This window comes from Saimiri boliviensis, chromosome 13, assembly GCF_048565385.1.
Source record: "Saimiri boliviensis isolate mSaiBol1 chromosome 13, mSaiBol1.pri, whole genome shotgun sequence".
NCBI lineage: Eukaryota > Metazoa > Chordata > Mammalia > Primates > Cebidae > Saimiri > Saimiri boliviensis.
This window is the reverse complement of record NC_133461.1, coordinates 46,447,207-46,464,286: the sequence shown is the minus strand read 5'-3', so window position 1 is coordinate 46,464,286 and position 17,080 is coordinate 46,447,207. Positions and strand designations below refer to the sequence as shown.

Sequence of the window (17,080 nt, the reverse complement as noted above, 5' to 3'; positions counted from 1 at the left end):
ACTTACTCATCATAAAAGTATCAGTCTATGATGCCTCACTAGGTATAAAGCCAGTAATACATGAGTCTTTGGCAGAAAAATGTACTGACTCTGAAGAATAAAGAATGACAGGATCCTCTTTTAGAAGCATTTCTCTTCCTCATTTTGCTAGAGCTAGTGGTTCTCAACAGCAGTCACCCCTGAAATCCCTGGAGGTCATTTTTCCTTAATGTTCCATGCTGTTTTCAGACTCCATTCTTCTACAGACCGGCGTCTGCGGCATGGCAAGAAACAGATGCTGCTTCGTACGTTTTCATTGGCAGCCAGGACTCGAGGCATGTGGTTTGAGAAGCTGGTAGAGCTGTCTACATGTTATTTCTTCCCATGGGTGGAGATCGAAATTAAAACCATCATAAAAAAAAAAAAAAAAAAAACTCCCTCCTGAGAAATTACCAACAATAAGACAGACACAATTTGATTACTAGAAAAACAGAAGTCAACTCTTCATGATACTTAAAAATACTTGAGGACTTCTGTGAATTGCGCTCTATATCACTAAAAGGAAGATGTCAAATGCACAAATGAAGGGGTCATGGCAGAACCAAAGAGGGCAGTAAATTAATACTTGACTTTGCACATAGTTAGTTCTCATCTTTTCATATCATATCATCCTATCACCTGAGTTGATGAAAGAATTAGGATGACGTTAGGTCCAGGAGGGATGCCAGGTCCCCTGGGTCTAACCAAGATTCACAACGTGCCTAGTTCTGAGTCCAGTGTCTCAGATTGATATACTCAGAAGCTTTACCTTATTTTAATTTCTTATGTTCTAATAATTGTTAGAATATTGAAATAACATTTAAATTTCTAAATAGAGCTAAAATATGTGTTTTTCATTAAGAGTGCTATTTTTCTCATAAAAGAAGCAGAAAAGATTTACCAATAGCAACTTTCTGGGAGGGAGACAGACACGCAGGAGGGACAGGCATTCTCTTGCATTATCAGTAGGAACATAAATTGGTATGGTCTTTTGGATGACAATCCATGAAAAATTTGAACTATATGTGCCTTTTGATCCAACAGATACATTTGCACAGATTTTTAAATGGTAATTTCGCTTATTCACTCTGCAAACTCCTGAGAATATTCTAGTCAATGAAATGGACAGGATTCCTCCCCAGTCGAACTCACAGTCAAGTGGTAGAGAAAGGCAATACAAACAATCCAACTAAGAAATAAATTAAGCCATGTATACTAAGCACTCTATAGGAAACAAAGTGGCATGAATGATTTTTTTAAATGGAGATGAGGATGCCCAAGTGTTGGGAATAAAGACCTCTCTGAGAAGGTCTCATTAGCTACCACTTAATGATGGGGAGGTTCTGAGTGAAGACTTGGGCAGAAAGAGCTTAGGGCTTTGGAATAATAATAAAAAAAAGAATGTTCCTGTGAGAGAAAGGGAGTATGCGATGTGCCTGGAGAGGGACATGGGGAATGGATCAGGCAGTTCTCTATAAGAAATGAGAAGCAGTTTCTATTCTGTTCCAAGCACACTGGAAGTCATGATCTTTTTAGAAATAACACTCAGTGTGCTGAGCGAGGGACAAACTGGACAAGAGACAAGAAAAAAGCAAAAGCTCAGTTATAAGCCCACTCCCCAGGCTACATGACAGACGCTAAAAATTTGGCTAATGAGGGAGCTCAGAAGAGAGAACTAAAGTGCATTCAAAACACGCTTTGCGAGTAAATTAAACCTTGTCAGTTGTACCTCTGACAAATAAGAACTGAGGAAAAGATTTTCCTAAAAGAAACATTTTGTTAAAGTAAGCATTAGGTTAATTTGGAAAATTCCTTCATCACACTTTTTATGTATGACCTTACAAAAATACCCCCACAAATAAGCAATTACCCGATCAGACTAATTCAGAGCAAAAACAGGTTGACCCTGGTCCACAGCATAAGTAAAACTTTTTAAAAAGTTATGTTCATCTACATTTACCCCTCTGAAGTCTGGGTTTGAATCAGCATATGATAAAAACTTTGCAAATCTTTTTTTTTTTATTTTTATTTTTTTTTTTTTAATTTATTTTTTTTTATTGCATTTTAGGTTTTGGGGTACATGTGATGAATATGCAAGATTGTTGCATAGGTACACACATGGCAGTGTGCTTTGCTGCCTTCCGTCCCCTCACCTGTATCTGTCATTTCTCCCCATGCTATCTCTTCCCACCTCCCCACCCCCCGCCCCTCCCCCATTTCCCCCCAACAGACCCCAGTGTGTAGTGCTCCCCTCCCTGTGTCCATGTGTTCTCATTGTTCAACACCCGCCTATGAGCGAGAATATACGGTGTTTGATTTTCTGCTCTTGTGTCAGTTTGCTGAGAATGATGGTTTCCAGGTTCATCCATGTCCCTACAAAGGACGTGAACTCATCGTTTTTGATGGCTGCATAATATTCCATGGTGTATATGTACCACGCAAATCTTTTTAAAGAAATAATTCCAGGGATCACAGAAGCATGGTGAACCATGCTACATACCATCTGAAAAGAAATTGGGTCAACATCTCCATTTACTAATTATTCAAATATAGACTGTTCTCTACAGATGCACATTTATTGCATTTTGTTACATTTCTGGATATCTTCAGATGATGATCCTAATGGAAGAGTTGTATGATTTCCAGTATCTTGAATAGCAAAAAGTGATAGATCATTATTTTTACAAGCCATTTCAAGATATATGTATAACTATGGGTTTTCGTTGTTTTTTGTTGTTGTTGTTGTTGTTGAGACAGTCTCACTCTGTCACCCAGGCTAGAGTGCACTGGCACATTCTCGGCTCACTGAAACCTCCACCTCTGGGGTTCAAGAGATTCTCCTGCCTCAGCCTCCCAAGAATACCCTCCTGGGATTACAGGCATGAACCACCACGCCCCTCCCAAGATGTATATATAACTTTGTTAGTGCATGATTTGTGGAACTATGATTTCAATTCATGAATTTTTGGATATTCAAGAATAATTAAATACCAAAAAGTAATAATGTCTCAGATGTAAGATATATTACATGTTTCTTGTCAAAACAAATGAAAGCCCGTGAAGGCTTGCCCGTGAAAGCTTGTCCGTGAAGGCTTGCTGGTGAAAGCTCAGTTAATTAACATTCTCGACTTAATAGACAATAAAAGTTCTGTAGATAATGAGCTCTAGAAACATCATGGAAACTTCTGAAGACACTGCCCATTTGAATAAGCATTCATTCTTATTGCTTCGCTCCTTCAGTGACGATATGACATGGTACAATTTCTACCAAAGAAAGAAACGCTTTCTTTAGTTGTGTTGTGTTGTACCCACTTTCCAACTCATACATTTTCAACATGGCACATTAATTGAAACACAATATACACACACAATGAAGATCCCTTTTAGTGATTATGATAGTGTTATAATTCTTATCTTTATTTCAACCTCTTGAGTAAGATCCTGTTTCAGGTTGGGCTTAGGTTTCCAAAGACATTATCCAGAGCGTAATAACATAACCACTCACTAGAAAACACAGGAAAATTATTCTTTCTTTCCTTTTCCAAACATAAATGAGCAGCAAAGAGAAAGAACTTCTAAGTCCAGAGGCTCTATGCAAATGCACACTCCAGCAGGACTAACCTACAGATTACCTTCCTAACACCACGTAAATGTGGCCTCAATACAAGGGTGCTTTATTACCATACTAAGGTCCCCAATCTTCCGAAGGAAAGGAAGTGTTGGCTTAACACAGTGCTGTCAAGGGCACTTGGAAAGATGAGAGATCCCGAATGCCTATGGACAGCACAGTGAGATTTGTCATTGCTTTCTATAATCCCCCTGTATGGGAACAAGAAATGGAACCAGCCTGCATCAGACCAAAATGCCATATGATGATCCTGTCAAGGCTGCATATGCTCTTAATATACTACCTGACCAAGAATCCTTAAATGGTATTTCAAAAAAAAGTGAAATATCAGTGAAATCCTTAACCTGTGTTCAGGTAAGGAAACAGTGTAATGATAATGATCACTTTTAAGCCCTAATTAATTAAAATTATTAACAAACTGGAGTTTTAGAAAATGCACATTATTTCTCTAATAATCAATGATGATGAGCATTCTTTCATGTTTTTTGGCCTCATATATGCCTTCTTTTGAAAAGTGTTTGTATCCTTCTCCCACTTTTGGATGGATTTGTTTATTATTCTGGATATTAGCCCTTTGTCAGATGGGTAGATTGCAAACATTTCTTCCCATTCTCTTGGTTGCCAGCTCACTCTGCTTCTGTTGTTTCTTTTGCTGTACCAAAGCTCTGGAGTTTAATTAGGTCCTATTTGTCTATTTTGGCTTTTGTTGCTAATGTATTTGGTGTTTTAGTCATGAAGTCCTTGCCTATGCCTATGCCCTGAATGGTTTTGCCTAGGTTTTCTTATAGGGTTTTTATGGTGTTAGGTCTTATGTTTAAGTTTTTAATCCATCTGGAGTTAAGTTTAGTGTAAGGTGTCAGGGAAAGGTCCAGTTCTGCTTTCTGCACGCTGCTTGCCAGTTTTCCCAACACCATTTATTAAACAGGGAATCCTTTCCCCATTGCTTGTTTTCGTCAGGTTTGTCAAAGATCAGATGGTTGTAGATGTGTGGTGTTGCCTCCAACGCCTCTGTGCTGTTGCATTAACCTATATCTCTGTTTTTGGTACCAGTATCATGCTGTTTTGATTACTGTAGCTTTGTAGTATAGTTTGAAATCAGATAATATGATGCCTCCGGCTTCGTTGTTTTTGCTTAGGATTGTCTTGGCTGTGCAGGCTCTTATTTGGTTCCATGTGAAGTTTAAGGTGGTTTTTTCCAGTTCTGTGAAGAAGTCATTGGCAGCTTAATGGGGATAGTAATGAATCTATAAATTACTTTGGGCAGCATGGCCATTTTCAAGATATTGATTCATTCTAACCATGAGCATGGAATGTTTCTCCATTGTAATCAAAACCACATTGAGATGCCACCTCACACCAGTTAGAATGGTGATCATTAAAAAATCTGGAGACAACAGATGCTGGAGAGGATGTGGAGAAATAGGAACACTTTTGATGGGAGTATAAACTAGTTCAACCATTATGGAAGACAGTGTGGCACTTCCTCAAGGAACTAGAAATAGAAATTTCATTTGACCCAGCAATCCTATTGTTGGGTATATATCCAAAGAATTATAAATCGTTCTATTATAAAGAAACATGCACATGTATGTTCATAGTGGCACTGTTTACAATAGCAAAGACCTGGAACCAACCCAAATGCCCATTGATGATAGACTGGACAAGGAAAATGTGGCACACACACACCATGGAATATTATGCAGCCATAAAAAATGATGAGTTCGTGTCCTTTGTAGGGACATGGATGAACCTGGAAACCATCATTCTCAGCAAACTGACACAAGAATAGAAAAACAAACACCACATGTTCTCACTCATAGATGGGTGTTGAACAATGAGACATGGACACAGGAAGGGGAGCATCACACACTAGGGTCTGTTGAGGGGGCCAAGGGAGGAACAGTGGCGGGTGGGGAGGTCGGGGAGGAATAACATGGGGAGAAACGCCAGACATAGGAGGCAGCAAACCACATTGCCATGTGTGTACCTATGCAACAGTCCTGCATGATTTGCACATGTACCCCAGAACCTAAAGTACAATTTTAAAAAAAAGAAAGAAAATGCACATCATAAAAAGGTGAGTCATGTCTAAAATTTAGTCCACAATGCAACTTAATAGGTATGCTTACAAATATAATTCACTGGCTATCATTTTTTAAAATCTCCTTTGCCTTCATCATAATAATCATCTAAAGAATTGCAGTATATTAAGTGATGGGAAAGAAAAAATTAAAAGTGTGTTGTTTGGCTCTTCTTCCCTGCCTTGAAGTTTAGAATGCTATTATTCATAAAGGCTACCTTCCTTCACATTATTTTTTAAATAACTTTCTTTTTAAATTATAAAAACAATGTATCCTCATTAAAAAAACAAAATCAGAAAATATATAAAGACGTAATGAAGAAAAAATAAAAATACAACTATAATTCCCTCATTCAAAAAATAAGTTCTAGTACGTTATGGGGGTCATCCTCCTAGTCTTTGTCCATGCTTGTATATTTCTTCACATTATATTATGAGAAAAAAGCACCAATATACATCCACATAAACACAAATTCTCACCACTGTTAAACAAATTCAAACACTAAATTCAGAAAAATAACAAACATTTTGGTCACTGAATTCCGCAATATATAAATCACTAACAAATTCAATAATACTCAGCTCAGCTTTTATCACACTTCCTTGTCAACTAGTCTAGTCGCAGAAAAATCACCTTCTAACTCAGAAAAGGCCTTGTCCTGTGTCTCAGTTTTCCATGTTAGAAAGGACACAGCAGCATAAAGTATAATTTATAGAATTTAGAGGGAACTCTACAAAGAACACCAGAGCTGCTCTTTTGAAATTTTCTTTCCAAGTGGAAGCAAATTTTAAAGGTTCCTTATTTCTTTGTTAGCATCAACACTCATCAGATTTGTCACAAATACCATTTAAGATTTATAGTATCACTTAGGGATCTGCAATTTGTTTTTTCTGTAAAGAGCAAGAAAATAATTTTGACTTTGTGGCCATACAGTCTCTATCCGTATCAACTCTGTTGTTACAACACAAAAGCAGCCATTCACAATTTGTGAACAACTGGGCGTGGCTGTGTTCCAATAAAACTTTATTTACAACGTCTTTATTTCAAAAACAAGACTTTTCTGAAAATGGATGGTGGTAATGGTCATGGTTGCACAACAATGTGAATATATTTAATGCCACTGCTTTGTACACTTAAAAATAGTTAAAATGATAAATTTTGTTATGTATATTTTACAATTTAAAGAGAAACAAAACAAAATTTTGCTCCCAAGATGTTTTTTCTAACTCCTAGGCTACACAATCCTTTCTGCTTAAAATATTTTGTGATTGGCTAGGTACAGTGTCACACCTGTAATCCCAGCACTTTGGGAGGCCAAGGCCGGTGGGTCACTTGAGGTCAGGAGTTCAAGACCAGCCTGGCCATCATGGTGAAACCGCATCTTGACTGAAAATACAAAAATTAGCTGGTCATGGTGGCACACACCTGTAATCTCAGCTACTCAGGAGACTGAGGCAGGAGAATCACTTGGTTCTGGGAGATGGAGTTTGCAGTGAGCCGAGATTACGCCACTGCTCTACAGTCTGGGTGACAGAGGGAGATTCCGTCTCAAAAAATAAAAATAAAAATACTCTGAGATTAAATGGTTTCTAAAACCTGATGTATAAATACTTGCAAAGATAAAGTTGCTCTTCTACCAAAACTTTCTTTGAATGTTTCTGAAACTGTAAAAAGTACTTTCAATTCTAATGTTATAAGCAAAGTAGCTAAAATGGGGCTGGTAATTTTTTTCCTTTGCTTTATCTTGGGTTAGAATCTAAATATTTAAGCACCTCCGAGTATGTAACAGCAAGCAGGTTCACCACACTGGGGAAAACGTCTTGAGTAATGAAAAGAACACCAAGATAATCAACCTTATTAGGCGACCTAGATTTTTTCTGAAAGTTATAAATGAAAAGAAATACAGTATAAAAGATGTCATCTGAGTATTATCAGAACGATTTTTCAGTGCATTATTTATATATTTCAAATATCCAAGGCACCCTATAACTGTTCAATTTTATTTCTAATTTTTTTTTAATTCAAAGCCCACATTCATAGCCCTTAACGGGATGTTTTTCTTCTTCATATTTTTAGTGCCTTTCAATGAAATATAGCATTGCTTAACATCTACATTTTGCTTAACTTTAGATCTACCCACACATACTCAGGCTGAAAATAAATGCTCTTTTACAAGTTAGATTTGGGGGCATTTTGTATGTTTTGCTTTGCTTTTCGGTTTTCATTGTAACCATCGTCAACTAGATTCAGCCACAAGACATCGACACTGAAAAAGTGTGGTCCGGACTAGCTCTTCCACTTCCACATCATGATTAATTTATTATTCATCTGCTAGCTTCCTATTATATTTTGTCTTTAGCCTGTGAACTTCTCTTTCAGCTTCCAACAAAGGATTTCATTGCTTTAGGAACTGAGGTGTGGCTAAGTTTTTACCTGGGAGCAAAGATGATGCAAGCATTTCTGGTGAGACCGACCCTTGGTTTAGGGTAGGGAGGGACCGCATAACAGACCATCTGTAGACTCCTTCGGAAGGCAGCTGCCGAAGGCTTTGCTCAGACATCATCTGCAGACGGCGGGCTGGATAGAAGCAGCAGCTCTCTTGGACTTGTTCACCAGGGAAATCAGTGGCAGTGATGGGGCTCTTCCCCAGACCCTCAGGGGCTCTGGTCATCTTGGTGGTAAGTCCTGAATTTTCCTAATAATGACAAACTTCCCTGATTCCTCCCTTTATCATATTCGACTGCTCCTTCTTTATTATAAATTCTAAAAGGAGTGCAGTGGAAATCAATTAAAATGAAATTGCCAAGATTACCAGTTTCCCTCTTTTGTTGTTTTTTGTTTATGTTGTATTTTACACAGAAAAATAAACCAGAAAGAAATGAGCTTTAAAAACCATTTAGAATTTTTTTTTAGTTAATGAATTAACTCATCTGAATCACAGGTTACATTTTCTACACCATTTTCACTTTCTTTAAAGTTAGGCTTCTGTTCATTTTTCTAACCCACAAACGAGAACACAGGAGCCACCTCTGTCTTCCAAGATTACATGTCTCTTAAACCTATAGCTAAGAACTCTACATGCCTGGGCTTGATAACCTGACATGTTTTTAAAAGTAAAAAATTGCAGAATTAAAATCAAAGCAGTGTTTGACTCTAGAGTAAAGTTGGGAGGATTATTAAGTGAGTATTTATGTTTAGCTATTGTGTGCCAAAAGAAAACGTCAGCCTTTGGGGGTAGGAGGAAAGACATACATTTTAAAAACATTTTTCAGAAGAGTAATACTTCTGTTGATTGAGAAAGTTTTACATAGTATTATCTAAAAGAGAAACGGAATGTTACAGACTGTTTAAAACCTGGATCTTGGCCGGGCGCAGTGGCTCATGCCTGTAATCCCACCACTTTGGGAAGCCGAAGGGAGAGGATCACAAGGTCAGGAGATGGAGACTGTCCTGGCTAACATGGAGAAACCCCTTCTCTACTAACAATACAAAAAATTAGCTGGGCGTGGTGGCATGCGCTTGTAGTCCCAGCTACTCGGGAGGCTGAGGCAGAGGAATCTTTTGAACCAGGAGGCAGAGGTTGCAGTGAGCCAAGATTACACCACTGCACTCCAACCTGGGTGAGACAGACTCTGTCTAAAAAAAAAAAAAAAAAAAAAAAAAACCTGGATGCTGCAGACTAGCATATTCCTTAACTGTGTTCTTATAGTAAAATTTAAAAAAAAAATAAAAATAAAAATAAAAAGGACTTTCTTGGCTCTCCCTAAGATTCTTTATTTTTTAGACAGGTCGCTCCCGCCGGAGTGCAGTGATGCAAGCTCAGCTCACTGCAACTTCCACCTCCTGGGTTCAAGTGATTCTCATGCCTCAGCCTCCTGAGTAGCTGAGATTACAGGCGTGCACCACCACACCCAGCTAATTTTTTTTGTATTTTTAGTAGAAAATGGGTTTTGCCATGTTGACCAGGCTGGTCTCAAACTCCTGTCCCCAAGGGATCCACCTGCCTCGGCCTCCCAAAATGCTGGGATTACAGGTGTGAGACCCTGCGCCCAGCCTCTCAGATTCTGTTTCTATTATGACAATGCAACTGTTTTCAGTAACTAATGAGTTTCTTTGAAAGGAGGACGTTGTTAAAGAGAAATGTGGCCTTGTATGACTTTCCCACCTTTCCAGACGGGAAATGTCTGGGCTGAACTCCAAGTAGTCTGATAACACCTATGTCCAAGCCAATGGCAAAGCTCAGGAAGTTTGAGGCCATGCAGCAGGGGATGTCGGAATAGTATTGCCATGAGGACATAGGATTGGGCCACCACAAGCTAAGGGGAGCTTTTTTATTTCTGCTTTGACATATAGGCCACTATCAATTACTTCTCTGATTCTAGAGTGGCTATAACATCCTTATATTGAGGCTAATTTTTATTTTTGTATTTCCAATGCTTATTATATCTATCTTAGAGTAGACATGCAATTGTTTGAAGAATGAATAAATGAATGATTTAATGAGCCCTCTCTAAACTATAAAACCCCCCACAATGTCCCTATAATTCTAGTCATAAAGGAAACTATAAAATGGCATACATTTGGTTCCACTCAGGAAAATTTTACAAACACACACACACATGCTATTTAAACAGCAATATAACTTCATGCATAATTTTTCAACTGAGTGCTCTAGACCTACTCTGTCCAATATGGTAGCCACTAGCCACATGTGGTTTTAAACCACTTGAAATGTGGTTGGTCTGAATTGAGGTGTGCCGTTCAGTATAAAATACACATAATTTGAAGAAGACTTTGTATGAACAAAAGAATGCAAAATATGTCATTAACAATTTTTATGTAGATTGCATGTTGAAATAATAGTATTTTGGATGTATCAGATTAAATTAAATATATTGTTAAAATGCATTTTATCTTTTAAAATTATTTTAAATACTACTAAATTTTAAAATTATATGTGGTTCGCATTTGTGGTTCTTATCTTTTATTGGATAGTACTGGCCTACTATTAATGCTATTGGTAGAAGGCATTGCCTGTCAGGAGTCAGACAATCAAGTCATTATGAATTCCGAGAAATCCGAGCAGATTTGGGATGACTATAGATGGACGGGCCAAAAAGGGCTCTATTGGGTTGTCAGCATAGTATAAGTAAAGGCAGGCACAGTCAGGACATTTGCCTAGGTGAAATGGACACGCCGGTTTGACTAGAATGACAGTTTGCTTTGGAGAATCTGGACGTGAATTGGAAAGGCAGCTGAGGGTCAGATTGAAAAGTGTATTCTGTGGAGGCTCATGGAAACCTTTTACAAATGGGGAGCCACCCAGAGTTTTGAAATAATGTGGTTATGGAGGAAGAAAGGCAACATTTTCTACAGCATTCTCAAGTGGGAATGCTGGTCTTTTGTGGTTGAAGGGTGGGGTCTGAAAGTTGGCAGATGTGTTTGAAGGTTGCGGTAATAATCCGCCATCCAGTGACCATACAAGGGTTGCCTAAAACAGTGAGAAATAATAGCAAAGTCATAGACTTAAATCTCTGGTTATGCCACTGACTCACTACAGGCTTTGTTCCTCAACTGTCAAATAAGAATCATACCCCACCCCCTGACTAGTGAAAATGGACATAGTGAGAATAAAGCAGCAATGTGTGCAAAAAAGTTTTAAGAGTTACGGGAAAGACAAAGTGATTTGTAAACCCTCTAATTTTTATCGCTTGTACTATTTTTAGTAACAGGGATAATTCTTGATAACTTCTTAATATTGTATCTTACCATCTTAAATAACCAGGGATACCAGTGTTAACAAATCAAGAAAGGGCCTACATTTGTCTTGAGCTAAAGAATTTTTCAAAAACAGTTGTCCTCTTAATTTTTAAATTAACAGGAAAAAGTAAAAGCTGTATTTGGGAGGAGAAGGCATGGCAAATAACTGTCTACTATTAAAAAAATGTAATATTTATCAGTTCCTTGTGCTCGTTTGATCCATATTATGCAATAGAAAATAAACATTTTTGAGGAAAGGACTTGTGGTTGAAAATGCTTATCTTCAGAGATTTAATCTTTTGAAAATAATGTATCTTCAAAGGAAATCATTGTGTTTTGTAGTCCACCAAATCCAAAACAGGTTGTCATCCAACACGGCTCTGAGCATTTGGACTATTTGCTATATAACTTTATGCTACTGTATTAGGTAAAGCTTTCCTCATTAAAAATTAATAGAGATGTTTGAAATCTAAAGACTTTTAGAGTACACTTTTTTTTAAAGAAGTTGGTGGTAGGAAAAAAAGAGAAAAGTAGTTTAAATACCAAGTCTGAGTTAGCAAGTGTTCTAAATATAGCATGACTATCTTCAATCACTTTGTTTTCTATAAAACATCTAAAAAGAAAATTTTTAGAAAAAGAATTTTAGGCTAAATGGCCCTAATGTTTAACAAAATGAAAAACCCTAAGGTATCTCTTCTCCTGATGGAGATTAGTCCAGTTTCCAGCACTACTAAAATGTAGAAAAATAAATGTCCTACTGAACCACTAAGAAAAGTTAATATTCTAAAATCAGAATAACCTTGCCAAGTGGTTCTTCCAGGCTTGCCTACTTGGGCAGAAGTCAGGAAAGATGTAATTACTTCTACTAATTAGCACTCTCGCTTGCTTCATACCTGAAACTGGTTTTCATCTGAAGCTAGAACACTCAGTCCTCATGAAGTTTCCCACAAACCGCTTAGCCTTTGGCTCTTCCTGTCTAGTTAAGAGTCAATCTGGTAGCCTAAGGTGAGGGCTTGCTTTGGGCAGTTCATCATAAGAAAATTACATAGACAACTGATTACTATCCATAATCATAAAATGAATAATTGAATATGTCTAATTTACACCTTTTTCTTGGAGAGCCGCTGTGCAGCTGGCTAGGTTGTACACTGCACAACTACAGGAGCTGCATTTACATAAACTATAGTGTGAGCTGCGCCCTGGAGTTATTCAAGGAGCAACCTATACAATTGTACAATGGAGTACTATTTCTTTACTCTTTCTCATGATCAAGAAAAAGAACGTTCTTATGTACCTTGACAGTGAATAATAACAGGTCACTTCATATAAAAATGGCTCTTTTATACCTCTTTTGAAGTTTGGTGACAGAATTGGTTAACATTTTATTAAACGTCAATTGAGTAAAACTAACTTACTATGGGCTAGTGCTCACCTATATGTTTTACACCTATTAATTTATGTAATCCTCACAACAAACCTATAAGGTAAGTAAAATTATTATTCCTATTGTACAGATGAAGAAACTGAAAGGTTAAGGAATGCTCCCAAGTTATATGCTGATATATGGTTGGAGCTGGATTTAAATTCAGTGATTCAGAATCCAGTATCCAATTTTATATTATCATACTTGACTGCAGCCTACACAGCATTTCAAATGAGCATTTAAGAATACCCAAGAATATTTCTTTTTCTTAGCATTCTGTCATGATACAAGGCTTAACTGACTAAATTAATTGAGTTTACTCTAGAAATCAGTTATTGAAAACTGAATTCTTCACAATTAAATAATTTCCAAGTAATTAAACATATGTCAATTGTGTTCATTTAAGGAATTTGCCTTGATAAATACAAAGTTTACTACAATGTTTTGGGGTTTTTAAGTTTTAAATTTCAATATATATAGAAAGCAATGAAATATTATAAAAGATGATAATATGAATGATATTCCTCACTTGTGTAGATTTCATGACATTTTCCCCAAATAAATTAATAAATACAAAAATCATGTTTAAAACTAGGACTGATTTATTTGACTTAATAAATCATGCCCTAGGTCCGGCTGGGATGAGCACCCTGCATCTAATCCATAGTCAAATATTCTGTTCCCTACCACACTAAAGCATGAGGTATCCCCAAACAAGATCTCGGCCAAACTAAAGTAAAGATCAGGTGCTACCATAAGTGCTTTTTGTTTAATCCAGCTACCCATATCCTCAGATTGTATTTATTGTATACATACCATATTCAATAGGAACCTTAATGATACAACCATATACATTTTTATTAACAAGTAGAGCATATGGATATCAAATTGTTTTATTTCATATATTTTTTAATTTAATAATTAGATTTGCTTTTGATAGTATTTGTAATTCATGTGTATACCAAGGCATTAAGGCTATATCAATGCTTTAAAAATTATATAATTAAAATTTACAAAATAACCAGAAAACAAGAAGAAAGAAAAGTACAGTAATTCTCAAGATAAGGGAGGTTTTCTCTGCATTGTTATTCCCAATCCAAGCCACCAAAAGGGACAATTTAGTTGATTCAAATCATCAGAAAACTAAGTATATATTTATTAGCTTGATTTAGTCATTCCACAGTGTACATATATCTCAAAACAGCATGTTGTATGTGATAAATATATACAATTTTGTCAATAAAAATAGATTTACAAATAAAAACACATAAAATGTTTTTAAAATATCCAAAATGACTATATTAGCAAATTAACTAAAACAAATAGCCATTATATAAATATTGATTAATTAAAATAACCTTTTTTTCAAAATACTATTCTTAAATAATCTAAGTCTGTGATGTCCTCTAAAAATCTAAAGAGCATTGCAATATTCAGAAATGTTTTGTATCAACGACTTTCCGGGAAAACAGAAATGGTGACTTATTGTCTATTAGAAGAATCATTCTCTGTGGGGCTAGTCCAAGCATGATTCATGTTTGCGGGATGACGCTCCAGTTTTCCTGTAAAGGAGCTGCCTGGCGCGTCCCTCCCCTCACGTGTAGCTGAGTCGTTCTTATGCACTGAGAAAGGAGTTGTGCACTTACCACATTGCTCTGGGCTTTTCTACCAAGGAACTCAAGGTAATGCTTTAAAAAGAGCATCGATGGAAAATCATTTTGAGACATGCTATAACCACAACTAATGGTTCTTTTCCATGACAAACTTGAGCACTCACTCTTCAGAATCAAGGTTTCAGCAGGAATGTCTAGAATGGAAGAGTTGAAATAGTTACTTATGTCTGAAATAGTTACTCCTTTTGGTTCAGACTTGGACTAGTCTATTTACTACAACCCTAGAAAAGTAACAATGCAATAAATCTACATTGTTTCAGGAGCAACCACAGCCTTTGGCCAAATAGAAATCTAAATTGACTGTCATATAAATTTCTTTGTATCGTTAGGTATTTTTTCAATTGATGACAATTTTTTTTAGAATTTAGTAGTAGTCAGCTCACACCTGTAATCCCAGCACTTTGGGAGACTGAGGCGGGTGATTCTCCTGAGGTCAGGAGTTTGAGACCAGCCTGGCCAACATGATAAAACCTTGCCTCTACTAAAAATACAAAATCAGCTGGGTGTGCTTGTGTTCCCATGCCTGTAATTCCAGTTACTCAGGAGGCTGAGACAGGAGAATCCCTTGAACCTGGAAGACAGAGGATGCAGTGAGCTGAAATGGCACCCTTGCACTCCAGCCAGGGCAAAAAGAGCAAAAGTCCATCTCAAAAAATATATATTATTATATATTTATATTAAGTAGGAGTGAGGTACATGCTCTGGAATTAGGCTGCTGTGGTTGTTATCCTGTAATGGCTATTAGCTAGGGCATAATATTCATTCCCTCACATCTCCAATTCTTCATCCATGTACTAGGGATTATCCTTCAGGTGCCTGCTGTAAGTATTAAATGAGACAGTAAGTATAAAGCTCTGGGAGTAACAAGTGATACCAAAACTACACAATAAACATTAGCTACTGTTATTACTCTTCTAGCTATTTTTTCTTCTGACTTATTTTCCACCGTGATTTTTCTACCAGATGCAGATTAGATAATAAGTGGATTAGCAAATATTTGTTAAGCACCTGTGAGGGTTACAAGAAAAAAAAAGAAAAAAAAAACAGAACAGCACTGAATTGGAAACTTTACAATACTCTCAGCTTAGCGTAGAAATTCTTTCATGCGCATAAAACAAAAAATAATAAACTGTGGTAAACCATCATGGGCTGTACCATTTCATGGTACAGAATATGTGTTACACAAACTCAGAAAAAGAGACATCAGTAAAGACAGTTTCATGGAGGTTGTGGGAACTTGAATGGCTCTGAAAGGATGAGCAATATTTAAGTGGGTGGGGTACAAAGAGGTAAGGCATGCCCGGCAGAACATGAGCTGAAAAACCACACAGATGAAGGTCTCATACATTCAAGAAGATGAAGACCCTAGCCTACATGGCTTCATTTTACTCTCATTTAATTTTCTTGGACCAGTCTGAAAATTAAGTTTAATATTTAAACTGAAGTAACAGAGCAGAGATGAACAGATCCATGTCTCACTGCAAACAGCATTTGTGATTGGAGTAGCATATCCTCGTCTTTTAAGTTTTCCTCTCTCAACCAGATTAGCTCTATTCCATCCTTTTCATATGTACAATTAATGAAAATGTTCTATAATTTCAGATGACTAATACAGGATCACCTTCCTACAAATCAGTTGGGTGGCTGATGGTTTTTAATAATTCCCTATGGCCCCTTTCTAAAGCTTATCACAATGTTGTTTACCATTGTTTCCCAAAGCGACGACTTCCATAGCTTCTGGGAACTGTATCTAAAGCAGCCAGGTAAGAATTGTCTGGCTGCTGCAACTGACTATTAGGCAAAGTTTATGCAAGTCCGCTAAGTTCTTCTTTATGTCACCAAAATTCTGTAGTCAATTAAAAAACTGGTGGAACATGTTTATAGTGACAGTAATATTCCTTTTCCTGGTAGGAACTCACCCTTTGATTATTGCTTCTCAAAAGCTTACTTCTTTTGAAATAGAAACAAATTACAATATGAACAACAGAATGTAATAATCAGGATTATTCATTGTGTAATTCCTTATTTGAAGAATTCACATTTAATTTCACTTTATTTAAATGTCTGCAGGTGGTCATGTTGGTTCATGGAGAACTGCGAATAGAGGTAAAGTATGAAAAAGATTTTTATACTTAAAATAATGGTTTAGTTTAAAAAAGTAAAATTGTGTTTAGGAGAAATAAACATTTAATTTCTGAAATTATTCAATAATGTAATTGTAAAAATATATAAAATTAAAATTCTAGCAACTAAACAATATTTAAAAACTAGTCATCTATAAAATCATTATTATAATTTATTTCACGCATTCTTTTCTTATTATCTTAAACAAATCATCTGGTCAAACCCTATGTGCCCAGTAAGATACTGTGGAGTATAAAAAGAAAATATAAAATATGACTAAATGCTAATATTAAAAAACCATATAGCTTTGTAATTATTTTAGTTACTTAACATTTATTACTTGCTTGACAAAGTATCAGGTACAGCTAATTAG

General features: G+C 36.5%; 1 protein-coding gene across 1 annotated transcript in view; it reads left to right on the top strand.

Annotated features, from left to right (window-relative positions):
- Positions 1–8,039: 8,039 nt before the first annotated feature.
- DSG3 (desmoglein 3) overlaps positions 8,040–17,080 on the top strand; it is a 31,914-nt gene continuing 22,873 nt past the window's right edge. Inside the window, exons 1-2 of the mRNA XM_003924757.4 lie at positions 8,040–8,405; positions 16,654–16,689. Of these exons, the coding sequence (XP_003924806.1) occupies positions 8,361–8,405; positions 16,654–16,689 (81 nt within the window). The 5' untranslated portion in view covers positions 8,040–8,360. The remainder of the gene's footprint in view (positions 8,406–16,653; positions 16,690–17,080) is intronic.